The sequence below is a fragment of the Podarcis tiliguerta genome (assembly GCF_965153285.1).
Source record: "Podarcis tiliguerta genome assembly, chromosome: 7".
Classification (NCBI taxonomy): Eukaryota; Metazoa; Chordata; class Lepidosauria; order Squamata; family Lacertidae; genus Podarcis; species Podarcis tiliguerta.
The window spans coordinates 20,685,770-20,709,437 of record NC_139540.1 but is presented as its reverse complement, the minus strand read 5'-3'; the positions used below and the strand labels follow the sequence as shown (position 1 = coordinate 20,709,437).

The following is a 23,668-nucleotide window of genomic DNA, read 5'->3' as shown; positions in this document are numbered from 1 at the left end:
GAACATAGCCAGTGAGGTTAGTGATACCCTTGCCCTCCTGTGCCATCTTCTAAGATTCAACTGCCACTCCAGTGGGATTTTGTATGTGTAATGGAGAGGGGACCCATCTTTCCCTTGGGCAGCAAAATAGCTTAGGCTGGAGAGAGGTAGGATTGTACAGTATCAAAAGTATGTGAACATTCCATCAGTGTGGGGATTTCTCTTTGCGCAATGGGGTCCTCTCCTCCTCTCCTTCCCCCATGTGCCCCCTAAATCTGTCTTAGGGGGTTCCCTCAACCCTCCAAGGCAGATATGGGGAGAGCACAGGTAAGGGGAAGAGAGAGGGGAAAGTTTATTTGCACAAGGGTAAATAATTGCTGCACAATTCTGCAGTGCTGCAAACTCAGCCCAATTCTGGCTCTGCTTACCATCTGCTCTGGGGGTCAATCGCTTGTCACAGGAAAGACAGTTCCCCAGGCCTGCTTTAAAACCTAGACAAGGTGGGCTGGATTCTCTCCATCCTGAGAAAAATTGAGACCATCCCTTGATGGAGTGGCCCGTCTCTCATTTATCCCTAGCTGTCTTGTTTTAAGTAATCAGCCATAAACTGTTCTGTTCTTAAAAATTCCATAACAGTAAAGTGATGCCTGAGTCCAAGGCAAAGGACTGGATGTTCACCAGACCAGCTAGAAAATCTCAGCTGGTTCATTGTGGTCTGGGACTTACGTACGGGTTTCAAGGTAATTATAAAGCATGCTGAGGCCATTGCGTTTTGTACTGTATAATCCGCAAGATGCTTGAGAGCAACAAATTTTTTTATTTGCTGGACTGTAAAATGCCTAGCCCATTTATATCTGCTATGTAAACAAATGATAATAACAGCAAACACTGCCCATGTTGCGTGCCTCCAACATACTTTCTCAGGGGAAAGTCACGCATTTGTTTCACATGTTTTAATTGGGATACTGTCTCCACTGCAAATCTCTTGGATATGGGGGAACTCAGAGGTGGTGATGGCAGGAGGAGAGGTTGTTGTTTGAAGAATGTAAGCAATATATATGAATAACTGGTATATTTTAGGATGCATTTGTTCTGGCAAATGATTCCACTTTTGCAAAGGTCTCGCCTGGCCTTGCAACCAAGATCTTCTCCTAATGTGGGTACATTTCTTGTTTTTTGCTGAGATAAGGCACTTTCTACCATATAGGTAGGAAAATAACGTTGTGTTAGGAGTGAAACATAAATTAGGTTGTAAACACTGGAACTAGATTGTGTTGACATCTGGTAAATATGTTGCAATGGTGTGCAGAAAGAAATTGCCTGGTTAGACTGCTGGTTGAAAAGGATAAAGAAAAGTTAAGGATAATAATGATAATGATAATGATAATAATAATAATAATAATAATAATAATAATAATAATATATGATCATGTGCAGATTTTTACAGTCTGTACCAGTCTACCATATTTAAGGTTGTACCATTCCACTGTCAAAAAAGCTTATCTCAAAACAGAGCAGACCGCCTCAGGGAGACATGGATTTTTGCATTCAGAAAGGTGTGTCTGGCATTAAACAAGACTCTGTCAAGTGCATTAATTTTAATTTGGTGAGTTGGAACCTGCTAACAGACCCTCATCTCCTCTCTGACCTTTTATCCTCTATGTACCGGTTTTTCACCTAGCAGCAAAAACTTAAGATGGTATTTTGGGTCGCATTGTCCATCACAATCGAAGTCTCTGAAGTTGTGATGAATAACCTACAGCTTATATTACTGGTTATATCAAATGAACAACAAGGAAGGGTGAACGATTAGTGTGGAAGTGATCATTTTGGCCAGTAAAGCTTGTTGTGCATCTGCTGTTGCTATTTATTTCTTTATGTGTTTATAAAAGTATATATACTACCCTCTTGCAGGTGGGGTAAAGCCGTGTAGGTTAAGGACCCCTGGATGGTTAAGTCCAGTCAAAGTCGACTAGGGGTGTGGTGCTCATCTCAGCTTTCAGGCCGAGGGAGCCAGTGTTTGTCTGCAGACTGAAGTCATGTGGCTGAAGTGCAGTGTAAACGCCTTTAAAAGCAATGCTGAACAATCGTTAAAATGACTGGCAACTCACAAAAAAACTTCATAGGCTGGTTAGCATAAAAAAAGTCTTCAAGAAATTCCTGAAAGCCAAAATCTTTGCTGGGAGAGTGTTCTGCAGCATGGGGCCAATGGCACCAAATGCCCAACTTCCAGTTGAGGCAAATCAGGTCTCTATAACATGGGAGATAACTAACAGCTCTCCTTCTGATAATCTCCTTGATCAGGTCAGGATATAAGGGCTCAGATGGTCCCTAAGGCATCCTCAACTCCGGTTTTGCATGGCTTTGTAAATCAACAAAAGACTCTTGAGCCTGGCCCAGTAAGATATTGGCAGCCAGAGTAGATGTTTTTGCAGAGGGACCATATTCTGTTGGCTGTCTGCCTCTATCAACAGTCCATCCACTGCATTCTGCATGAGTTGGAGCTATTGGACCCGTCTCAAAGGCAGCTCTACCTATAGTGCATTGCAGCAATCTAGTCTCAAGGTTACCAATGCATGGACTACAGTGGCCAAAAATTATCCTGATCCAGATATGACTACAGCTGGTGTAGCATCTTCTGTATTCTATACCACTATTTCAGGATAGCAGCTATACCACTGAACTAAGGCCTGGGCACATTGATCAGAGTCACTAGGAAACAGAATGCTGTACACTTCATCTTATTTAGTTGGGCTTTTCTTATGTTCTTATTCTGAAATTGTTTCTGCTTCCCTTTTTTTAAAAAAAACCTTTCAGGCTCCTCCTACCATTGCTTAAGAACATAGTCACAACCATGGTGCAATAATTCTTCAAGAGTCTATTAATAAAGAGCAGCCACTTGAAACAGCCATTGCATAATCCACATGCTAATCATGTTTAATTGTACCCAGCAGATTACAGGGCTGTGTACTTTCTTGAGTGGCCTTCCTAAGGCTCATAGAAACTTTTGTGTGTGTTGCAGGAAGTGGAAAGTGTTAAACCTTCCCTTTTATTAAGCCTTTTCCTAAGCCTAATAGCAGCACAAGAGGCAGGAATTCTACCTGATTAGTGTTGACTAATCTTATATATATGGCTATTCAGAAGCAAATTCTACTTGGTTCAATGGGGCTTGCTCCCAAATAACTGCGAATGCAATTGCAGTGTGTATGTCTCTGTGAATCAGATCTCTTCCAAATCTGAGTTTTGCATGAAACAGGCAGGTCACTAAATCATTGCGCCTAATTGTACCCTGATTTGAAAGATCTATGCATCTTCTAAATTGAGGAAGTAGGCCTTTCCTGCGCCCTCCCTGTGCAACGGACAGTTTACCCACACATGGTTCTGCAGGCCTGATAAGACCAGGCACTGGCCAGCATACCTCAGTATATTTTCAAAGAAGGGACATTCCATTTTAGTGCACCTCTGCCTCTGAAAACTTCTGTTTACCTTTGCACTTCTGTTGCAAAGATGGCAGTTTTAGTACACTGGGTAGCCCATCACTGAGAACACCTCCCTAGTGTGATGAAGATGATTGTTGGTTTTATTGTAAATCTGATATGACTTGGTCAGCTTTCTTCAGAAAGCTTGTTCTGCTTGCAGCCTCTCTCTCCCCTTACTTCAATGCCAGTTCATGCTGTATGTCATAATAGGTCTTCTCTCTATTTTGCCTTCAGACTGCAGCTTCCAAACCCACCTTTTTGCAGCCTTTCCCCATATAAACATCTAGAGCTCAGCAAGAGAGGGAAACCTGTTTTGCAGGCTTCTGCGCTTCAGCTTGTGGAAAAGGGGTGTGGAATGTTTACTGTAATTAAAGTCCTTCTACTATCCACTTGCGTTTGTGTTGGAAAGTACAGATGGTTTATTAGTAAGTGTTTGCTGGCATTTATTTATTCATTTTGTTTATATCCCACATTCCATCCAGGAGGCTCAAGGTGACACACACAGGGTTCCTAAGAGGGTTTCCATCCAAACAGTGACTAGGCCAAATTATCAGGTGGTAGTGGGAGAGAGAATAGAGTGCCCACTTATGTTGGTAGAACATCTGGCCCTCCAGATTTTGATGCACTACAACTTCATTCATTCTTGACCATTGCTCATGTTGGGTGAGGCTGTTGAGAGTCCCACAACATCTGGAGGTCCACTGGTTTCCCACCCTTTATGCATTGCCAAAAAAATGAGGAAATACATAACCTGAAAAGAAGACAACAGATTTGCATAAAGTTTGACTATATAATCTTGCAGATCAGTTCTAGCAATGCTGTGCCGTTCCTACTGAGGCCACAAGTCTGTCCACATGCCTTCTTCTCCTAGCTGGACCCGGTTCATCATATGATGACATGGTGGCAACATGACAGCTACCATTGCTAGGTCTTGCAAGGCTTCCCTGCCCTTGGCCTCCGTGGTTCAAGAGGCAGCCATGCTCCCCAAAATCACATTTTAGCTGATGAAGAAAAATTCAGCTCCTTAGCATAACCTTAAGACATATTTATGAAGTGGAGCCATCAGGTAAACAGCATCGGCTATGAATCCAAAGAAATTTAGTACAACTGTCTGGAGAAAGCTCTTAAAATCTATAGCTTGCCACTCATATGCAGTTGTTTTTTAAAGAAGGAAAACAAGCTACTAAAACTATACAGATACAAGGATGGAATACAAAAATGCACAGAAATTGATCGGATATTAAGCATCTGCTAGGTGCCATCTGTTCTGTGCCATCTCTCTTCCCCTTCCAAACAGGAAGAACATAATTTTGTTAAGATATAATTTTAGCTTAGCTGAAGCATGTTGATCTCAACTCTTAACATTCAAGCTATTTATTAACTACATTTATACCTCTGCTACGACCAAATCGTTTTATGCACATAATAATTCTGAGAGGTGGGTTGCATTTGAGAGATGGGGGCTGGCCCAAGATTACCCAGTGAAGAAGAAGAAGAAGAAGAGTTTGGATTTGATATCCCGCTTTATCACTACCTGAAGGAGTCTCAAAGCGGCTAACATTCTCCTTTCCCTTCCTCCCCCACAACAAACACTCTGTGAGGTGAGTGGGGGTGAGAGACTTCAGAGAAGTGTGACTAGCCTAAGGTCACCCAGCAGCTGCATGTGGAGGAGTGGGGACGCGAACCCGGTTCCCCAGATTACGAGTTCATGGCAGGGTTGGCATTTGAACCTCAGTCTTACCAGTATTACACTGTAAAGGTAAAGGACCCCTGACAGTTAAGTACAGTCGCAGATGACTCTGGGGTTGCGGCGGTCATCTCGCTTTACAGGCTGAGGGAGCCGGCATTTGTCTGCAGACAGTTTTTCCGGGTCATGTGGCCAGCATGACTAAGCCACTTCTGGCGAAACCAGAGCAGCACATGGAAATGCCGTTTACCTTCCCGCTGGAGTGGTACCTATTTATCTACTTGCAGGAGCAGGGACTGAGCAACAGGAGCTCACCTTGTCACGGGGATTCAAACCGCCGACCTTCTGATCAGCAAACCCAAGGGGCTTAGTGGTTTAGACCACAGTGCCACCCGCGTCTCAGTAGTACACTGTAGGGTTTTCATATTCCCAAAAGTGAAAACCCGGACAAAGTTGTTTGACCTTTTGGGGGGGTCAAAGTTGTTGAGCCCCCCCACACACATAGTTTTCCCAGACATTTTGCTGATTTGGTGAAAATCCACCTGGATGCCATTTTGACCATCCAATTCCCGGGAATACCAGGATGCATGGCAGCCCTAGACAATGATATTTATCAGGGCCACAAAATAGCTAATGGTATAAATCAGGGCTGCAAATTACAGAGTAGATCCATGCTTACAGGTAAAACTGCCTGCCAGCCCTTATCCCTGCCAGTGTTATTTGGTTACTGGTCATAAAATGCAGGCGATAATATCCACTGCCACAAACAAGAACAATTACTTACAACCTGGATATATGTAAGGTAAAGGTAAAGGGACTCCTGACCATTAGGTCCAGTCATGGCCAACTCTGGGGTTGCGGTGCTCATCTTGCTTTATTGGCCGAGGGAGCAGGCATACAGCTTCCGGGTCACGTGGCCAGCATGACTAAGCCTCTTCTGGTGAACCAGAGCAGCGCACGGAAACGCCGTTTACCTTCCCGCCGGAGCGGGACCTATTTATCTACTTGCACTTTGATGTGCTTTCGAACTGCTAGGTTGGCAGGAGCAGGGACCAGACAACGGGAGCTCACCCCATCGCAGGGATTTGAACTGCCGACCTTCTGATCAGCAAGTCCTAGGCTCTGTGGTTTAACCCACAGCGCCACCAGTGTCCCTTATGGATATATGTACCTGGATCCTATTCATGTTCATTTGGATGTAAGGTTGTCGTTAATGAAACTTAATGGAACACTGTCTTCAATGGAACTTAAGCATGCCTAGGATTGCAGCCTTAACTTGTTATTTTTCTTATTTAGGGTCACTGTCCAGGGAGAGACACTTCAGCTTCTTCCAAAACTTTTAGTTTCATATAGACTTCTAGTAAACCAAAGGCACAGTGAAGAATCTGTTGTACTTTTAAGTTTACATTCTTAATACATCGTTGATCTTTAATATGTTATCAGAGAACGAGTGATCTGACTTCTGCAAGGTCTTTGCTGTTGAATTTTAAAGCATCATACATTTTGACAGTGAGCTTAGGTTGTCTGTTCCTACATGAAACATTTTGCCTGATAGCTACTCTGTAAAATATAGTGGGAATTTATGTTATGCCAGAATAACATTATTCTGTAATGTTACAGAAGCCTATCCAAACCTTCGTATTTAGATGACTCCATTAATACTGAAAAATGTAGTCTGCGCTAGTGTGCCAAAACAAGTAATTAATCTAAAAGAAGCATCTTTGTCTCTATGCATGAAATTAGATTTGAAGTAAGCAAAACGATTAGAGAGATGAAAAAGTGAGCAGTTATTTGTCCATAAACGTTATCAAGTCATATACACTATCAGAGTTGAGAGCTTTGTCTTCAAAGTGTCTGTATCCATAACACGGCAGAAAAACAAACAAATTTCTAAGTACGTATACCCCTTGAAAGACCTAGATTTAAAGGGAAGATTTCTTATACCCCTAAATCTCAGCCTAAATAAGCAAGCTGATGGCTTGCTTATTAAGTCAACGTGGAGTCAGATTACCGCTGGGCACCTTTGTTGTTGTTTAGTCGTTTAGTCGTGTCCGACTCTTCGTGACCCCATGGACCAGAGCACGCCAGGCACTTCTGTCTTCCACTGCCTCCCGCAGTTTGGTCAGACTCATGTTAGTAGCTTCGAAGACACTATCCAACCATCTCGTCCTCTGTCGTCCCCTTCTCCTTGTGCCCTCAATCTTTCCCAGCATCAGGGTCTTTTCCAGAGAGTCTTCTCTTCTCATGAGGTGGCCAAAGTATTGGAGCCTCAGCTTCACGATCTGTCCTTCCAGTGAGCACTCAGGGCTGATTTCCTTAAGAATGGATAGGTTTGATCTTCTTGCAGTCCATGGGACTCTCAAGAGTCTCCTCCAGCACCATAATTCAAAAGCATCAATTCTTCGGCAATCAGCCTTCTTTATGGTCCAGCTCTCACTTCCATACATCACTACTGGGAAAACCATAGCTTTTACTATACAGACCTTTGTTGGCAAGGTGATGTATTTACTTTTTAAGATGCTGTCTAGGTTTGTCATTGCTGCTGGGCACCTTATCTAATAGTAAACTCCTGCCTGCCAATGGAATTTTACACTATCTGTATATATGTATCTATATATATTATTTTGAATTTAACTCATGGGGGGGGGGGTTAATTATAATTGATGGATAGTAGTAATTAACTGAAGAGGAATTGATTACATTTTAAAGCAGTATCTGAGTTTGAGATTAATTAGGTGAAAAGTAATTGAAGACGAGCTATTGATTTGGAGTGAATTAAAAGTTTTATTTTATTTGGCGTCATTTGGATGGGAAATTAATTGGTTTGGCTTCTCCTGTGTGAAATTTAAATAAAATCCACACACACACACACAGTTATGCAAATTTGCTTCCTCTTTTTTGTGATGCTTTTATTTACGTTAATAATAATAGTAATAATAATAATAGTAATAATAATAATAATAATAATAATAATAATAATAATAATAATAATTTATATATCACACCCATCTGGCTGGGTTTCCCCAGCCACTCTGGTCGGCTTCCAACAAAATATTAAAAATACAATAAAACATCAGACATAAAAAACTTACCTATTTATTTGGTTTGGACTGAGGTATCCCCTCATACTTTGCTTGTAGTCTTTTCATTTATTTTATATCTACGGTATATATCTATGTAGATATGAATTTGATTTTACTTATATAAATTTACACTTGAGTATACAGTAAAAATTCGTGATGACACCTAACCCATATTTCAAGAACTCTGCATCCAGTTGATTTACATTCTTTCTCTTAACTCTCCATTAATTTTAATCCAATTCATTCCAATCCAAAAACAAGATCTTTGCTATGCTTTAAAAAAACAAACAAAAAACAAAACACATAACTGCATTTTAACATTCCTCCCCCTTTCTCCTTATTCTTTATCCATTAAGTTAGCTTTTCAAGACTTTGGCAATGCAGAAGGAACTGCTGTGCAGCCAAAATATTGAGGGGTTTTTTTAAAACAGCAATGATGTTGGTCATAAGTCCTTTTGCACAGGGTCACAAGAACGTTGTTCCATCATTAGATATGTCTAACTTCCTTCTCTGCCTCAACCACAAAACTCTGTTTCCTCTTGTCGCTCAAAATATAGTCATTTGAAACACTTAACGTTTATTCTTCTAGTGTGGCTCTGAAATCTTAATATTATCTGCTACCTAATCTTGCATGACTCTGCACTGGGTGTAACATTCACTGTGTAGTATTATACATTCACATCATTAGTTTTCTACATTGTAAACAAAAAGAGGGCACTTCACAATGTGCTCTGGGTATTTATTTTTAAAAAGAGAATAGGAAAACAAGCCAATTTATATTTAGTGCTAGAGGCTCTCCTCGTCAGTGACAGTTTCCTGATTAATTAGTTAATCCCCCAGATCTGTAGCTATCTCATTACTAGTAATGTCTGTGACCTGGTGTGACATGCTGGCAAGTTAAGAGTACCAAAAATTAGACCACGGGTTCATGAACCAGTTTGCTTAGAACTAAATTGTAGATTCAACATTTTATATCCCAGTGATTTTGACAGAAAGTCAAACGTGTGCTTAAAATCAATCTCATCAAAACAAATGAGACTACTATTTCTAACTTTGGCTGCATTGTAGCCCAATCTTCATATATTGGGACCTTATATAGGTTGTTCTGGTCATTCCAATGGGTGGGTCAGCACACTTATTGGGATGGAACTCTCACTGAAATCCATAGGACTATTGCCAGGTAAACATGCTTGCATACTGTGAACTGTTATAGGGCTTTTCACAAATGTTTCTCCGTGTGTTCCATAAACACATGGAGTTGTTGTTGTTTAGTCGTTTAGTCGTATCCGACTCTTCGTGACCCCATGGACCAGAGCACGCCAGGCACTCCTGTCTTCCACTGCTTCCAGCAGTTTGGTCAAACTCGTGCTGGTAGCTTCAAGAACACTGTCCAACCATCTCGTCCTCTGTTGTCCCCTTCTCCTTGTGCTAACTTTCAATCTTTCCCAAAATCAGGGTCTTTTCCAGGGAGTCTTCTCTTCTCATGAGGTGGCCAAAGTATTGGAGCCTCAGCTTCACGATCTTCCAATGAGCACTCAGGGCTGATTTCCTTAAGAATGGAAAGGTGTGATCTTCTTGCAGTCCATGGGACTCTTAAGTCTCCTCCAGCTCCATAATTCAAAAGCATCAATTTTTTGGCTATCAGCCTTCTTTATGGTCCAGCTCTCACTTCCATACTGGGAAAACCATAGCTTTAACCATATGGACCTTTATCGGCAAGGTGATGTCAGTGTGGTGTAGTGGTTAAGAGTGATAGACTCGCAATCTGGGGAACCGGGTTCGCGTCTCCGCTCCTTCACATGCAGCTGCTGGGTGACCTTGGGCTAGTCACACTTCTGTGAAGTCTCTCAGCCCCACTCACCTCACAAAGTGTTTGTTGTGGGGTAGGAAGGGAAAGGAGACTGTTAGCTGCTTTGAGACTCCTTTGGGTAGTGATAAAGCGGGATATCAAATCCAAATCCATCACTCTTCTCCCAAGAAGCAGGCACATGGAGTAGGCAGGTCCATACCTGTTGGTGCCATCCTCACCACAAATATGCAGGTCAGCTCCATCCCAGCCTCTACAAGTGATAATTTTATTGTCTTATCGCTTTTGTAGACCACACTGAGTTTTTTTCTCCCTACAGTCAAATGGTATGTAAATTTTATTGAATACAGTGGTGCCTCGCAAGACGAAAAGAATCCGTTCCACGAGTCTCTTCGACTAGCGTTTTTTTCGTCTTGCGAAGCAACCCTATTAGCGGATTAGCGCTATTAGCGGTTTAGCGGCTATTAAAGGCTTAAGGGATTAGCGGATTAGCTGCTAAAAGGCTATTAGCAGCTTAGTGCCTTAGAAAAAGGGGGTGGGGAGCGAAAAGAATCGCAAGACATTTTCGTCTTGCAAAGCAAGCCCATAGAGAAATTCGTCCTGCGAAGCGCATTGAAAAACGGAAAACCCTTTCGTCTAGCGGGTTTTCCGTCTTGCGAGGCATTCGTCTTGCGGGGCACCACTGTATATATTTCAAAATCACTAGCATGCTCTGCTCCAGGACCTTCTTGTTATTTCCCAGCCATTCAGAATGCATCCACTGGCTTCTTCCCCAATAAAAAAATGCATCTCACATGTTTGCTACTATTTCTTGCAGCCTTTTTGGTTCCATTAACCCTCTCCTACCCAACTCCTCCCCACTAAATCTCTCAGCAACTCACTTATATCATGTCAATTATGTGAGCTTAAAATCCACTGGAGGATAGATTTTGACTGATATCTGGAGAACTCTTAAAGTTTCTGCTGTGACGCCAACAAGGGCTTTGCAAATCCCATTAAATCATCTTGTCTTCTCTACACATGGTTGTTTCCGTCTCAAGTGTCCCACTTCCCTTGTGAAAGCACATCCAGTATGTTTCCCCCTGGAACCCATTGTAGCAGCTATAAAATACTTTGCTATGTAAAGCAGCACCGTGTTTTGCTAAGATATTATCACGGTCGCTTGTTGCTCATCGTTTTCAGTTGCTAACCATTTGAATTGTGCAAGCAAGTAAACCACACTTTCTTCATGCCTGGTGGAAGATTAATGTTTGGAGCTTAGATGAGCAAAATTATAGAGAAGGAAAACAACAGGTTTGTTGCGTTATTTCAAATGAGTGAAAAAATATATATCCGTTGCATTTAGATGCTCATGTATTGCATTTAGAGACAATGGAGGCACAAAGCAATTGTATTTTAAACATTTTAAATATGTAGTGTGTAGCAGACGAGGCCTGATATGGTGATGCAATTGCATTTTGCATTAAAAAATGCCCTGGGGGAAATAGCAATATGCTCACAAGAAGGCAAAGCAACTTTGATTTCAATTAGATTTTCGCTCTTTACAACGAAGGCTGAATTTGAACCAGGATCTTTAATAAGAAACTGAACATAGCTAATTTGCAATGAGATCACTGCATGATTCGGTTGTGGAATTAGCTTTTCTGACTTTGGCCCGGTGCATAGTTTAGAACAAGCTGTGGTTTAGTGTGGACGAGCAGTGTGCACACTGCTTAAAAGTTCCTCTAGTGCTCCTTCCCCTGCCACAGACAAAACAAATCAGAAACTGGCTTGACATGTCCAAATCTGAATCTGACCCACACTCTCCTAATCATAAGTGTCCTCTGCTGCAGTCGTGTGTGTGTGTGTGGCAGGAGAGCAGATAAACATATAAATATACAAATATACATACATTTTAATTTATAGATCACTTGCTCAAAATAAAATAAAATAAAAAATCCCAAGCAACGTGCAATGCACCAGGAATGCTTTTTGGAAAGGGAAGGATAAAAGTTCCTAGAGAGAAAAGAGGGAACATACAAAAGGAAACAGCTAGAGCACAATCTATAAAATGGATAATGCACCCTTTGCCATATGGTCCCAGGGCAGAAATATACAACAGAGCAAAATAATATGAACAGCAGGATAAAATTCCACATTAAAAAACACTAACCCAAAACATGTAGCTGTCTTGATGAACCAAGCATGTTTCAGCTGTTAACAGCTGGGCAAGCTAGGGCTTATTACACAGTACGTTCCGAAAGTGGAAGCAGTGGGTGGTTATCTGAACCCAGCACAATGCTGTCCCTCATACCTAGATCCAGAATAATGGCTCCCTATTCCTCCTTTAAGTGCTAACATTGAGATGTGTGTCCTTGAATGATTAAAATGGTCTGAAGACTGTCTGTTTTGCTTCTGCTTAGTTTCAGTAACAGACCTCAAAAAGAGTTTGCTGTCCCAGTGTATTACAGAACTAACCGTAACCAATTCAGTTAGTTCTATAACCACACATTTCCTGTGGCTACTGTTAAGAGTCATTCCAGTGGGGTGACTGAATCACTATAGCAGCGAAGGCCTGTTTCCTAAGAAGGAAACAGGCACCCCACTCCTCGAAACACTTCACGTGAATGAGAGCGAATCCCCAGCAGCGAAGCACTCCGTTTGCAGCTCGGAGCTCGAACCATTATAAAAGCAGAACTGCCTCTGCTGAAGCCAATTCAGCCCTTGCTGTTTCTGATCCTGCAGCGATCTGAAGACATGCTCCACTCACAAATGAAAGGTATGTTCAATTTGGGCTTCTAATGCAGAACTAAGGGTGATAATCAGCTAGGTCTTACTCAGAGTAGACCCATTGAAATGAATGAGCATAATGTTCAGTGGGTCTATTCTGAGTTGAATACCACCCGTAGATCACTTTTTTATATTTAACCATAGGTTGTAACACTATGCACACTTACTCAGGTGTAAATCAGCGGGTAATCTGTGGCCCTCCAGATGTATTTGGACTCCAGCCCCAAACCCAGCACAGCCAATGGTTATGAATGATGGGAGTTGCAATGCAGCAACATCTAGAAGTCTATAAGTTTCCCATTGCTGGCACAAGTCCTATTGAAATCAGTGAGATAGACTTCCAAACATATGTGCACAGGATTATTGTTTTGTTTTGCAGATGAGGTTGAAACAAAATGTATGTGTGAGACTTGTGGAAGGGTATCCAGCACTCTGTCCGATGACAGATTGGAGCTCAAATCTCACTCTGCTTTCCAGTTTTTCAACTTCTAACCCCTGAATGTCTGCCGTGGAATCCTTGCACATGACTTAGAGTTCTGGGATATATACCAAGGTTAATGTGGGGCAGTGACCTTGGTCTATTAGGCCCCATGCCAACCCATCTGAACATAGCACTTCCCCATGGCTGCCACTGCAGGATAAGAGTCAGCCTGATGAGCACAAGTTTAGGAGGTTTTCCAAGCCGTCGAGTGCTCAGCTAAACACATGAGGAGCCTTTGTTGTTGGGCTCCACAGAACAGTTTGAAAAAGCATCACTCTTAGCTCCAGATCCTCATCCTGTTCTGTGGTACCTATTCCAATGGTCACCACTGAAAGTTGGTGGAGCTGCTTCTGGGTAGAAGCATTCTAGGGCCTGGGAGAGCAGCTCTGGTTGCCTTCTGAAAAGGCTGAAGAGAGACCACAGCACCCCTGGAACTGGGATCTGCTCCTTACCTAGCCCAGCCCACTTTGCAGATCTTCATTAAAAGATAAGCATTCCAACCAAGTGGCGTGTTAGAGGAGTAGTAGTAGTACATCAACTCTCCTTCTGGGATAGTTGATCATAGGGTCTGGGTCAGTTCATATGGAGAGAACCAGGCCTTGAGTTATTGTGGTCTTGAGAGACTTAGGGCTTTATAGGTCAAAACCAGCATTTCTGAGATCTGTGGAACTTTCAGAAGAGAATCTCCCAGAGACTGAAGCCAGATGTGGTTTTACAGTGAAGAAGAAGAAGAGTTTGGATTTGATATCCCGCTTTATCACTACCCTAAGGAGTATTAAAGCGGCTAACAATCTCCTTTTCCCTTCCTCCCCCACAACAAACACTCTGTGAGGCGAATGAGGCTGAGAGACTTCAGAGAAGTGTGACTGGCTCAAGGTCACCCAGCAGCTCCATGTGGAGGAGCAGGGAATCGAACCCAGTTCACCAGATTATGAGTCCACTGCTCTTAACCACTACACCACACTGGCTCCGCTGCACTGCAGGGGGCACCAAATCAATGCTGTAGAACAGAGCTCAAGAGGAGTGGATGGGGAGCGCTGAATTTTAGCACCACACAGAGTGCTTCTATAATTTGAGTGCCCAAAGTCTGCCACTGCTGCAGCTATGTACTGGGTGTATAATAAGGTGGTCTCAAGTAACCTTGTCCTGCCCTGTATAGGGATGTATATCTTAGTACCTTCACCTTGAACCGGGGCCAGTAGTAAATTGGCAAATCCTGCAATTAATGTGTGATACGCTGCCACTAGTTTGTCCTCACAAGCTAGCTACCCACTGCATTCTGCACCTGCTGCAACCTGCAGGTCGGCCCCAAGGGAAGCCCCACATAGAGCGCATTGCAGTAATCCAACTGTGAGATTGCCAATGCTTGAAAAACTCTGGTCAAGCTGTCCCGGATGCACTCATGGGAGTGGGGTGGCAGTGAGGTTAGGCGGTGCCATTTTGGCAGTGTTGCACAGTACCACTGCCCCTCACCCGTCACCACTGATTTAAGCGCAAAACTCTGTACTTTGTTAAGTCTTAAGGTGGAATACAGGACACGTGAAGCAGGTTTAATTAGATTAGTCTATAATACTGTATATGCATCATAGTTTTTGAAGTCGGTGATTAATTTTAGATAACACCAAGTCAGCAGGGACAAAATTGAACAGTAATTTGTATGGTACATGAAAAGAAAACTACCTAAAAAGTCTCTCTCTCTCTCTCTCTCTCTCTCTCTCTCTCTCTCACACACACACACACACACACACACATTTTAGTGCCTACATGCCGATCCATACATACAAAGAATGTATTGGTACTGACAAACTATAAAAAAAATAGCAAAAAACATTTTCAAAGCCAGCCTTGCAAGTTTAGCTGATCCAAAAGTTGGTATGGGCAAATATTACATGTGGCAAAAGAGTTATCAGAAAAGCTGCATGCCGTTTGTTGAAACAGTTCATTGGCATAAATTTCAAAAATAAGCACTTCCAGAGGCTGAAGACAAGCTGTGCATAATCTGCAGATCACGTTGTTGATATTCAGATTGAGGCTAGTCATACGATTATGAGAAATGAGCGTATGATTACTCTTGACACATTCTTTGTCTCTCAGGTTGCCAGGCTCAAAGACTTTTTACAGACCACGTGTCTTAATACTGCTCAGCTGTGCACTGTGTTTTGTTTATTACCAAGGCACTCTGGGAAATCTCAAATTCTGTGCTCCAGGTACTTTTCATACCATAATTATATGGAGGCCCCTATCCTGAAATAAGCACTAACTGTGTACCAGAGCATCATATGGGCAATCAATTTAGTTATTTAGGTGCCACAACAAAGTCATTATTCTTTAGACAAACATCAAAGAAAGGAGGGTGACAAAAGCTGGAATTTATTGTATTTTTATCTTGCTGTTTTTTTGTGATTATTCCCCAAGCCCACTTTTATCCTCACGACAACCCTGTGAGGCAGATTACGTAGAATTAGGTTTATGGCGATAGGAACTTGTGTGTCCCCAGTACTAAACTGACACTAAAAGCTAGAGTCGTAATGGCCTCAAACATTTATGTCTTCTACAGTGAGAGAAGAGAACCAGGAATGATTGTGTACTGTCATTAGGACTGGGCGATATTATTGCTGTATTGTCCGAAACAGGTTAGAAGTCCATATTGTGATATCGGTTTCATAATTTTTGACCTGGCAATATATCGCAGATCATGATGTGTGTGTGTGTGCACGCACTATGCAAAAATCACAATGTGGAAAAACTGTGAAGCCAGCCAATGCTTCTCTCGATTCCTGCATCTCTTGTTAACTCTGACGGCTCAGCTGTCCCCTACCTTATGCAGTGGGTACCAAATCACAAGAGCAGGCACGCGCAAAAATCACGATGCAGGAAAAACTGTGAAGCCAGCCAATGCCTCTATATAGCTCCATCCTTATTTCAGACATCGTGATATATTGGTATATCGCAATGTTTAGCTGGTGATATGTCACAGTGTTGAAAACCAGATATTGCCCGGCCTTAACTACCGTCAGTATCAGAGGCAGTATCAGAGGCATCAGTATCATCTGAATACAAGCTGTTGAGAATCGCAAGTGGGGAGCGCACTGTTGCACTCATATCATGCATGCGCCACTGTAAGGCTTCAGTGATGGACTTTGGTCTTATCTAGCAAGGTTCTTAAGATTTTAATCAACTTTCAGGAGACCTCAAGTGAGATCACTTAATCAGGAGTTAAGCCCCAGTTGAGCTCTGTGGAAATATGGCCATGGTAAGGCAAGAAGGCTGATCGCCGAAGAATTGACGCTTTTGAATTATGGTGCTGGAGGAGACTCTTGAGAGTCCCATGGACTGCAAGAAGATCAAACGCATCCATTCTTAAGGAAATCAGCCCTGAGTGCTCACTGGAAGGACAGATCGTGAAGCTGAGGCTCCAATACTTTGGCCACCTCATGAGAAGAGAAGACTCACTGGAAAAGACCCTGATGTTGGGAAAGATGGAGGGCACAAGGAGAAGGGGACGACAGAGGACGAGATGGTTAGACAGTGTTCTCGAAGCTACAAACATGAATCTGACCAAACTGCGGGTGGCAGTGGAAGACAGAAGTGCCTGGCGTGCTCTGGTCCATGGGGTCACGAAGAGTCGGACACGACTGAACGACTGAACTAAACAACAACAAGGCAGCCCATCTCAAGTAGCAGATGTTTTAAGTACCATAAAGGGTAGGAAATGTCTAGCATTTTATTGCAGGCATAATCCGCAACGCGTTCTTGACGCAATAATGGTGCATTAGTTGTGTGTTTATTGTGCTTTAGTTTGTTCTATGATTCTCCCCCATTGCTGCCATGTTATTGCTGTCCATTTGTGGGATAAAAAAGGTACAGGATTTCAGCAGGAAGGTACAGGATATGCACTGATTGGAAATGAAGTAGTGTGACTGCCCCAAAACTTTTGCAGGCACAAACAGTATCGAAAGCAGGATCACGTGTGCTGCCCCGATAGCATTATGAACACACATAATCATGAATGCGCAATAAAAAGGGAATATTATGGAGGCCTAAGCCTCATTTAACTCAATGGGGCTTACTTCTTTGTAAATATATATAGGAGTGCACTGTTAGACCCACTAATGTAATGGGACCTAGTTTTCAATAAACGTGCACAGGATCAAGCTGTAATTGTTTTAGAAGCAAAAATAAATACTGAGAACTTAACAGCATGTATTTCTCAGATCCTGTACAAGACACAGAGGGAGCAGGAGAGTTAGTTATCTAGGAAATAACATCTGACAGGCATGACTTTTCTGCTTTTAGGCTCATTAGACTTCATAAGATAACAGTAAAATCTGAATGCATGTTAAACATAAAACTCTTCTGAGATTGTTAACTGAAATTAAATGTTACACAAAAAACGGAATCTAATTCTAATTATTGCTGTGCAAGCAGTCCTTCAGCCGGCAAGAACAATGCAGCAAGATCTGTGACAGAAATGCCACAGCAATCCTTTGCAAAAGGAATGACTTTAAACTAATGGAAGTGTACTTTCCAAAGAGGCTTGCGCATGAAAAATCCCTAGATTCAGCATTGTTGAAAGCTCTTTACCCTGAGCTATAAAGTGAAATATATTCATATACACTCTCTCTAAAGAAACAGGTACGAGCCTTGGGGGCAGGAGGGGGATCCTGGAAACTAAACAAAAATGCCCAAGTGACCTATGTGGCTAGGAGTGCCTTCTACTGCTTTAGTCTGGTACATCAGCCTACAGCCATGTCTGGACTGGGACTACTTGGACAGTGTGGCCCACGAATTAGTAACCTTGTTACTAGATTACTACAATGCACTCTATGTGGAGCTGCCCTTGGGACAGGACCAAAAGCTCCCAACTGATGCAGAATGCAGTGGCTCAGACAGCATGTGGTACCTCTGCTAAAACAGCTGCGCACTGGCTGTCCATATGCTACCCAGACAGGATTCAGGGTCTTGTGTCCATTTTCAAAACCCTGAACAACTTGGGTGCAGGATACCTTAAGGACCACCTGAGCCCTTATTTCCCAACTCCATCACTGAAATAATCCGGAAGAGCACTATTAGTGGGGTAAAGGTAAAGGGACCCCTGACCATTAGGTCCAGTCGTGGCCGACTCCGGGGTTGCGGCGCTCATCTCGCTTTATTGGCCGAGGGAGCCGGTGTACGGCTTCCGGGTCATGTGGACAGCATGACTAAGCCGCTTCTGGCAAACCAGAGCAGTGCACGGAAACGCCATTTACCTTTCCGCCGGAGTGGTATCTATTTATCTGTTTGCACTTTGATGTGCTTTTGAACTGCTAGGTTGGCAGGAGCAGGGACCGAGCAACAGGAGCTCACCCTGTCGTGGGGATTCAAACTGCCCAACCTTCTGATTAGCAAGTTCTAGACTCTGTGGTTTAACCCTCAGCATCACCCGCATCCCATTTGTGGGGAGGGGGCGTTAATCGGGTTGTTGCTGTTTCGTTCTTGTTTTTATTATGTATTTTTCTCTAGCATTTTTATACAAGAACCACCCTGAGATCTACGGATGAAGGGTGGAATACAGATTTAATAAATGATAATAAATAATTGCTCCCTGTGTTACAGAGGCCCAAATTGCCTCAATTAGAAATTGGGAAGTTAATGTTTCCAGCCCAATGCTATGGAACGCTCTTCCAGCAGAGATTCAGTAGGCACTTTCGACTTTCAGTCAACTCTTGGGAGATCTTTTTATGCTGGCAGGCCTTTGTAGCTGTTTAAATTGTGTTCTTTATTTATTTATTTGCCAGTCAGTTTAATGATTATCTGTATTGTTTTTAAAGGTGTTTGGTGTTTTAATGTTGTATGCTGCCCTGATACTTCATGATATAGTGGTATATAAATACTTTCATAAAATAAATAATCAAATATACTGTGACACTTAAAATTCATTTATTCAAGTTCAGTTTAGATTTCAGGAGTGGAGCTTGATTTCTGTGCATTAGCAATCTCATTTTTTAAAAAAAATGTCCACATAAAAAAGCATAATGGAATTTTTATATGCATGTTTAAATGAAATGCAGTAATATAGTCTGAGTTTGCTAAACATCACGTGACTGAAGATGAGTTGCACATAGTTCTGCAATTTCTAGCCCATGTGACGTCTCTTGTACCTTTAAGAGTTGGATACGAGGTAGGCCTAATTCAACTAAACATTAACCACAGGAGAATAAGTCACTTCTCACCTGACATATGTTGTGGAATCAGATGCACACTACAGGTGCAACTTCAACACCTATGCTCTGGAATTGGTCTGTGATGGGTGTCCTTCCCACCATGTCAATCAATTTAGTTCTGTATATTTACTTATGCTATTTTAGGTTATGTACCAATAGCATGGGCCCTGTCTGACTCACAGGCAGCCTGTCTCTGCAGAGTTTTTATAATAGCTATGGAAATTATTCTTAGGCTTTGGAAAACAGCTACTGTACTTGGGATTCATAACTGGCTAGAACATTCCTGTTTGGCAGTCAATAAATGGCTGGCTGGCTCAAGCAGTATGTGGACCGAGAACTCCCAGAAGTGCAAGCTGGATTTAGAAGAGGCAGGGGAACCAGAGACCAAATTGCAAACATGCGCTGGATTATGGAGAAAGCTAGAGAGTTCCAGAAAGACATCTACTTCTGCTTCATTGACTATGCAAAAGCCTTTGACTGTGTCGATCACAGCAAACTATGGCAAGTTCTTAAAGAAATGGGAGTGCCTGATCACCTCATCTGTCTCCTGAGAAATCTCTATGTGGGACAAGAAGCTACAGTTAGAACTGGATATGGAACAACTGGTTCAAAATTGGGAAAGGAGTACGACAAGGCTGTATTTTGTCTCCCTGCTTATTTAACTTATATGCAGAATTCATCATGCGAAAGGCTGGGCTGGATGAATCCCTAGCCGGAATTAAGATTGCTGGAAGAAATATCAACAACCTCAGATATGCAGATGACACAACCTTGATGGCAGAAAGTGAGGAGGAATTAAAAAACCTTTTATTGAGGGTGAAAGAGGAGAGCACAAAATATGGTCTGAAGCTCAACATCAAAAAAACGAAGATCATGGCCACTGGTCCCATCACCTCCTGGCAAATAGAAGGGGAGGAAATGGAGGCAGTGAGAGATTTTACTTTCTTGGGCTCCATGATCACTGCAGATGGTGACAGCAGCCACGAAATTAAGAGACGCCTGCTTCTTGGGAGGAAAGCAATGGCAAACCTAGATAGCATTTTAAAAAGTAGAGACATCACATTGCCAACAAAGGTCCGTATAGTAAAAGCTATGGTTTTCCCAGTAGTGATGTATGGAAGTGAGAGCTGGACCATAAAGAAGGCTGATCGCTGAAGAATTGACGCTTTTGAATTATGGTGCTGGAGGAGACTCTTGAGAGTCCCATGGACTGCAAGAAGATCAAACGCATCCATTCTTAAGGAAATCAGCCCGGAGTGCTCACTGGAAGGACAGATCGTGAAGCTGAGGCTCCAATACTTTGGCCACCTCATGAGAAGAGAAGACTCCCTGGAAAAGACCCTGATGTTGGGAAAGATGGAGGGCACAAGGAGAAGAGGACGACAGAGGACGAGATGGTTAGACAGTGTTCTCGAAGCTACAAACATGAATCTGACCAAACTGCGGGTGGCAGTGGAAGACAGAAGTGCCTGGCGTGCTCTGGTCCATGGGGTCACGAAGAGTCGGACACGACTGAACGACTAAACAACAACAACAAATAGATGGCTTATTTTTTGAAAAAACCAACAACCGGGTCATGACTGCTACTTTAAGCACTATGTGGCCCTTGTTCTTCAAGTGTGGTAGTGAAGACTAACTGAAATGGGTTCCTCTTCATTTCCCCCCAGATATTATATCATTTCATGTAGTGGTCTCTGCATAACATGAGTTTTATTGGTCCTGTGCCTGAGAATGGAAAGGATAGGAACATAAACTAGGGAGGGAACTGCAATGTTGGATGTTCCATTAAGCCGCTGGATATTATGATTCATATTAATCTTAAAAATAAATATTATCATTAAAAACTCCAGTAGGTACAGGGTTGTTTTTCCCATCCTTCTTATGTCAATGCAGCATTCTGATGGGCAATTGACCTTTGGCAAAATGTGCCCTTTTGTGCAGCCCTTCATGTTGTTGTCATTTAGTCGTTTAGTCATGTCCGACTCTTCGTGACCCCATGGACCAGAGCACGCCAGGCACTCCTGTTTTCCACTGCCTCCCGCAGTTTGGTCAAACTCATGTTCTTCAAGAACACTGTCCAAACATCTCGTTCTCTGTCTTCCCCTTCTCCTAGTGCCCTCTATCTTTCCCAACATCAGGGTCTTTTCCAGGGAGTCTTCTCTTCTCATGAGGTGGCCAAAGTATTGGAGCCTCAGCTTCAGGATCTGCCCTTCCAGTGAGCACTCAGGGCTGATTTCCTTAAGAATGGTTAGGTCTGATCTTCTTGCAGTCCATGGGACTCTCAAGAGTCTCCTCCAGCACCATAATTCAAAAGCATCAATTCTTCAGGAATAGGCCTTCTTTATGGTCCAGCTCTCACTTCCATACATCATTACTGGGAAAACCATAGCTTTAACTATATGGAGATTTGTTGGCAAGGTGATATCTCTGCTTTTTAAGATGCTGTCTAGCAGCCCTTTATAAGTAAAGGTTATTTATTAAGAGTTGGTGCGCTTGCTGCATATGAATGGCATGACTGTCTAGGGCAACTGGGCTGCTGGTTCTCACTAGGGGGAACGTTGATGGTCACCCGTTGCAAGCATTGGCCAGGCTCCTCAAAATTACATGCACCAGCCTATGCGCCAGATATCCATCTCATGCATGTACCCCTGAACAACATATAGAAGGGACATGATCACACTACAGATTTTTCACATTTAAGAACTAATTCAGATTTAATCGACAACAGAGAAATAAGGCACCTTTTTGCTTGGCACTTGTTTATCTGAAGACCAGAGTATCATGGAAATTTGGCAAGAGTGCCTCAGACGAGGCTCAGGAGTTATTCAGCAGCCATTTATGCAAGCAGAATTTCCCTGAGAGCTCGCACAGCATCTACTGGCAGTATGCCTGGCATTCACTGCTGCAATTAGCACTTATTTTTATTGGCACCACATTTGTCCCCAGAGTAATTACAGGTCACCGCCACATGCTGTTCTATAGTTTTACCTTTTCCTACCTTAATCTTCTGTTGTTGTTTTAAAAAAAACACAACAACTTTCCTGTGCCTTGAAGTTTTTGCTAATTTTTGCCTCTTGTTTCTTTGCCATTTTATTGGGTGGTAAGCGATGGGAGCGCTCAAATCTACCAGCAAGGGGGGGGGGGGGGAGAGACTGTGAGTTGCCAAAACTTGCACAGAAGACCAATCCCACATTTCCCCACTTTTCCTGTAATACAGGACTTGAGAGAAAGCAGGGGAGAATCAGCAGGCGAGAAGTGGATTATTATTTCTATAATTTTTCCTTCAACTCACAGAAGGTCACTTGCAAAAGCCCCTCCCTTTCCCACCCACCACTCCCACTCTTTACAGTGATTTTCCTCACCCAGATAGGGATTTGCAGGTGAAATTTGGCAGGACCTTGGTGTCCTTTCTTCCTGTTAGTTCTGCTCTGCAGCTGCAGGGTGGCAACTGGAGGTGAAGTTTAACTTTGCTGTTATTACCAACCAAGAAAATAACTCTAAAAACCCAATCTTAATAATATACTACACTTGTAAAACCCACCAACCAACCAACCAACCAACCAACCAACCAACCAACCAACCAGTAATGTTAATTGCGAAAATAGTCCAAAAATATTATAATGTATCCATTTTATTTGTTATTATTATTACTATTGAAGGGGAGCGGGCGCCGCTATGGTCTAAACCACTGAACCTCTTGGGCTTGATGATCAGAAGCTCAACGGTTTGAATCCCTGTGACGGGGTGAGTGCCTGTTGCTCTGTCCAGCTCCTGTCAACCTAGCAGTTCGAAAGCACGCCAGTGCAAGTAGATAAATAGGTACCACTGTGGCAGGAAGGTAAATGGCGTTTCTGTGCACTCTGGTTTCCGTCACGGTGTTTCGTTGCTCCAGAAGCGGTTTAGTCATGCTGGCCGCATGACCCAGAAAGCTGTCTGTGGACAAACACCAGCTCCCTTGGCCTGATGAGTGCCGCAACCCCATAGTCACCTTTTTTAACCTTTTTATTACTATTGCACTTGTTAAACACTTGTTACACGAAGGTCTCCAAGCAATTTACAAGACATTTAAAACATAAAAATAACTAAACTATATCATAAAAACAGAACAAAACAAAACCCCATAACACCCACAGGAAGCTTTGGTAGCACAATAATAGCAAAACAACATCACATTTGCCTA

General features: G+C 42.6%; 1 protein-coding gene across 9 annotated transcripts in view; it reads left to right on the top strand.

Moving 5' to 3' along the window:
- The window catches only part of OXR1 (oxidation resistance 1), a 232,790-nt gene that overhangs the window by 155,509 nt on the left and 53,613 nt on the right, over window positions 1-23,668 (top strand). Inside the window, exon 1 of one of the 9 annotated variants that reach the window (XM_083450499.1) lies at window positions 12,757-12,793. The exons of the other annotated variants lie outside the window; for them this stretch is intronic. Coding sequence (XP_083306625.1) covers window positions 12,772-12,793 — 22 coding nt within the window. The 5' untranslated portion in view covers window positions 12,757-12,771. Of the gene's footprint in view, window positions 1-12,756; window positions 12,794-23,668 lie in introns of those variants that run through there. 9 annotated transcript variants of the gene reach the window in all.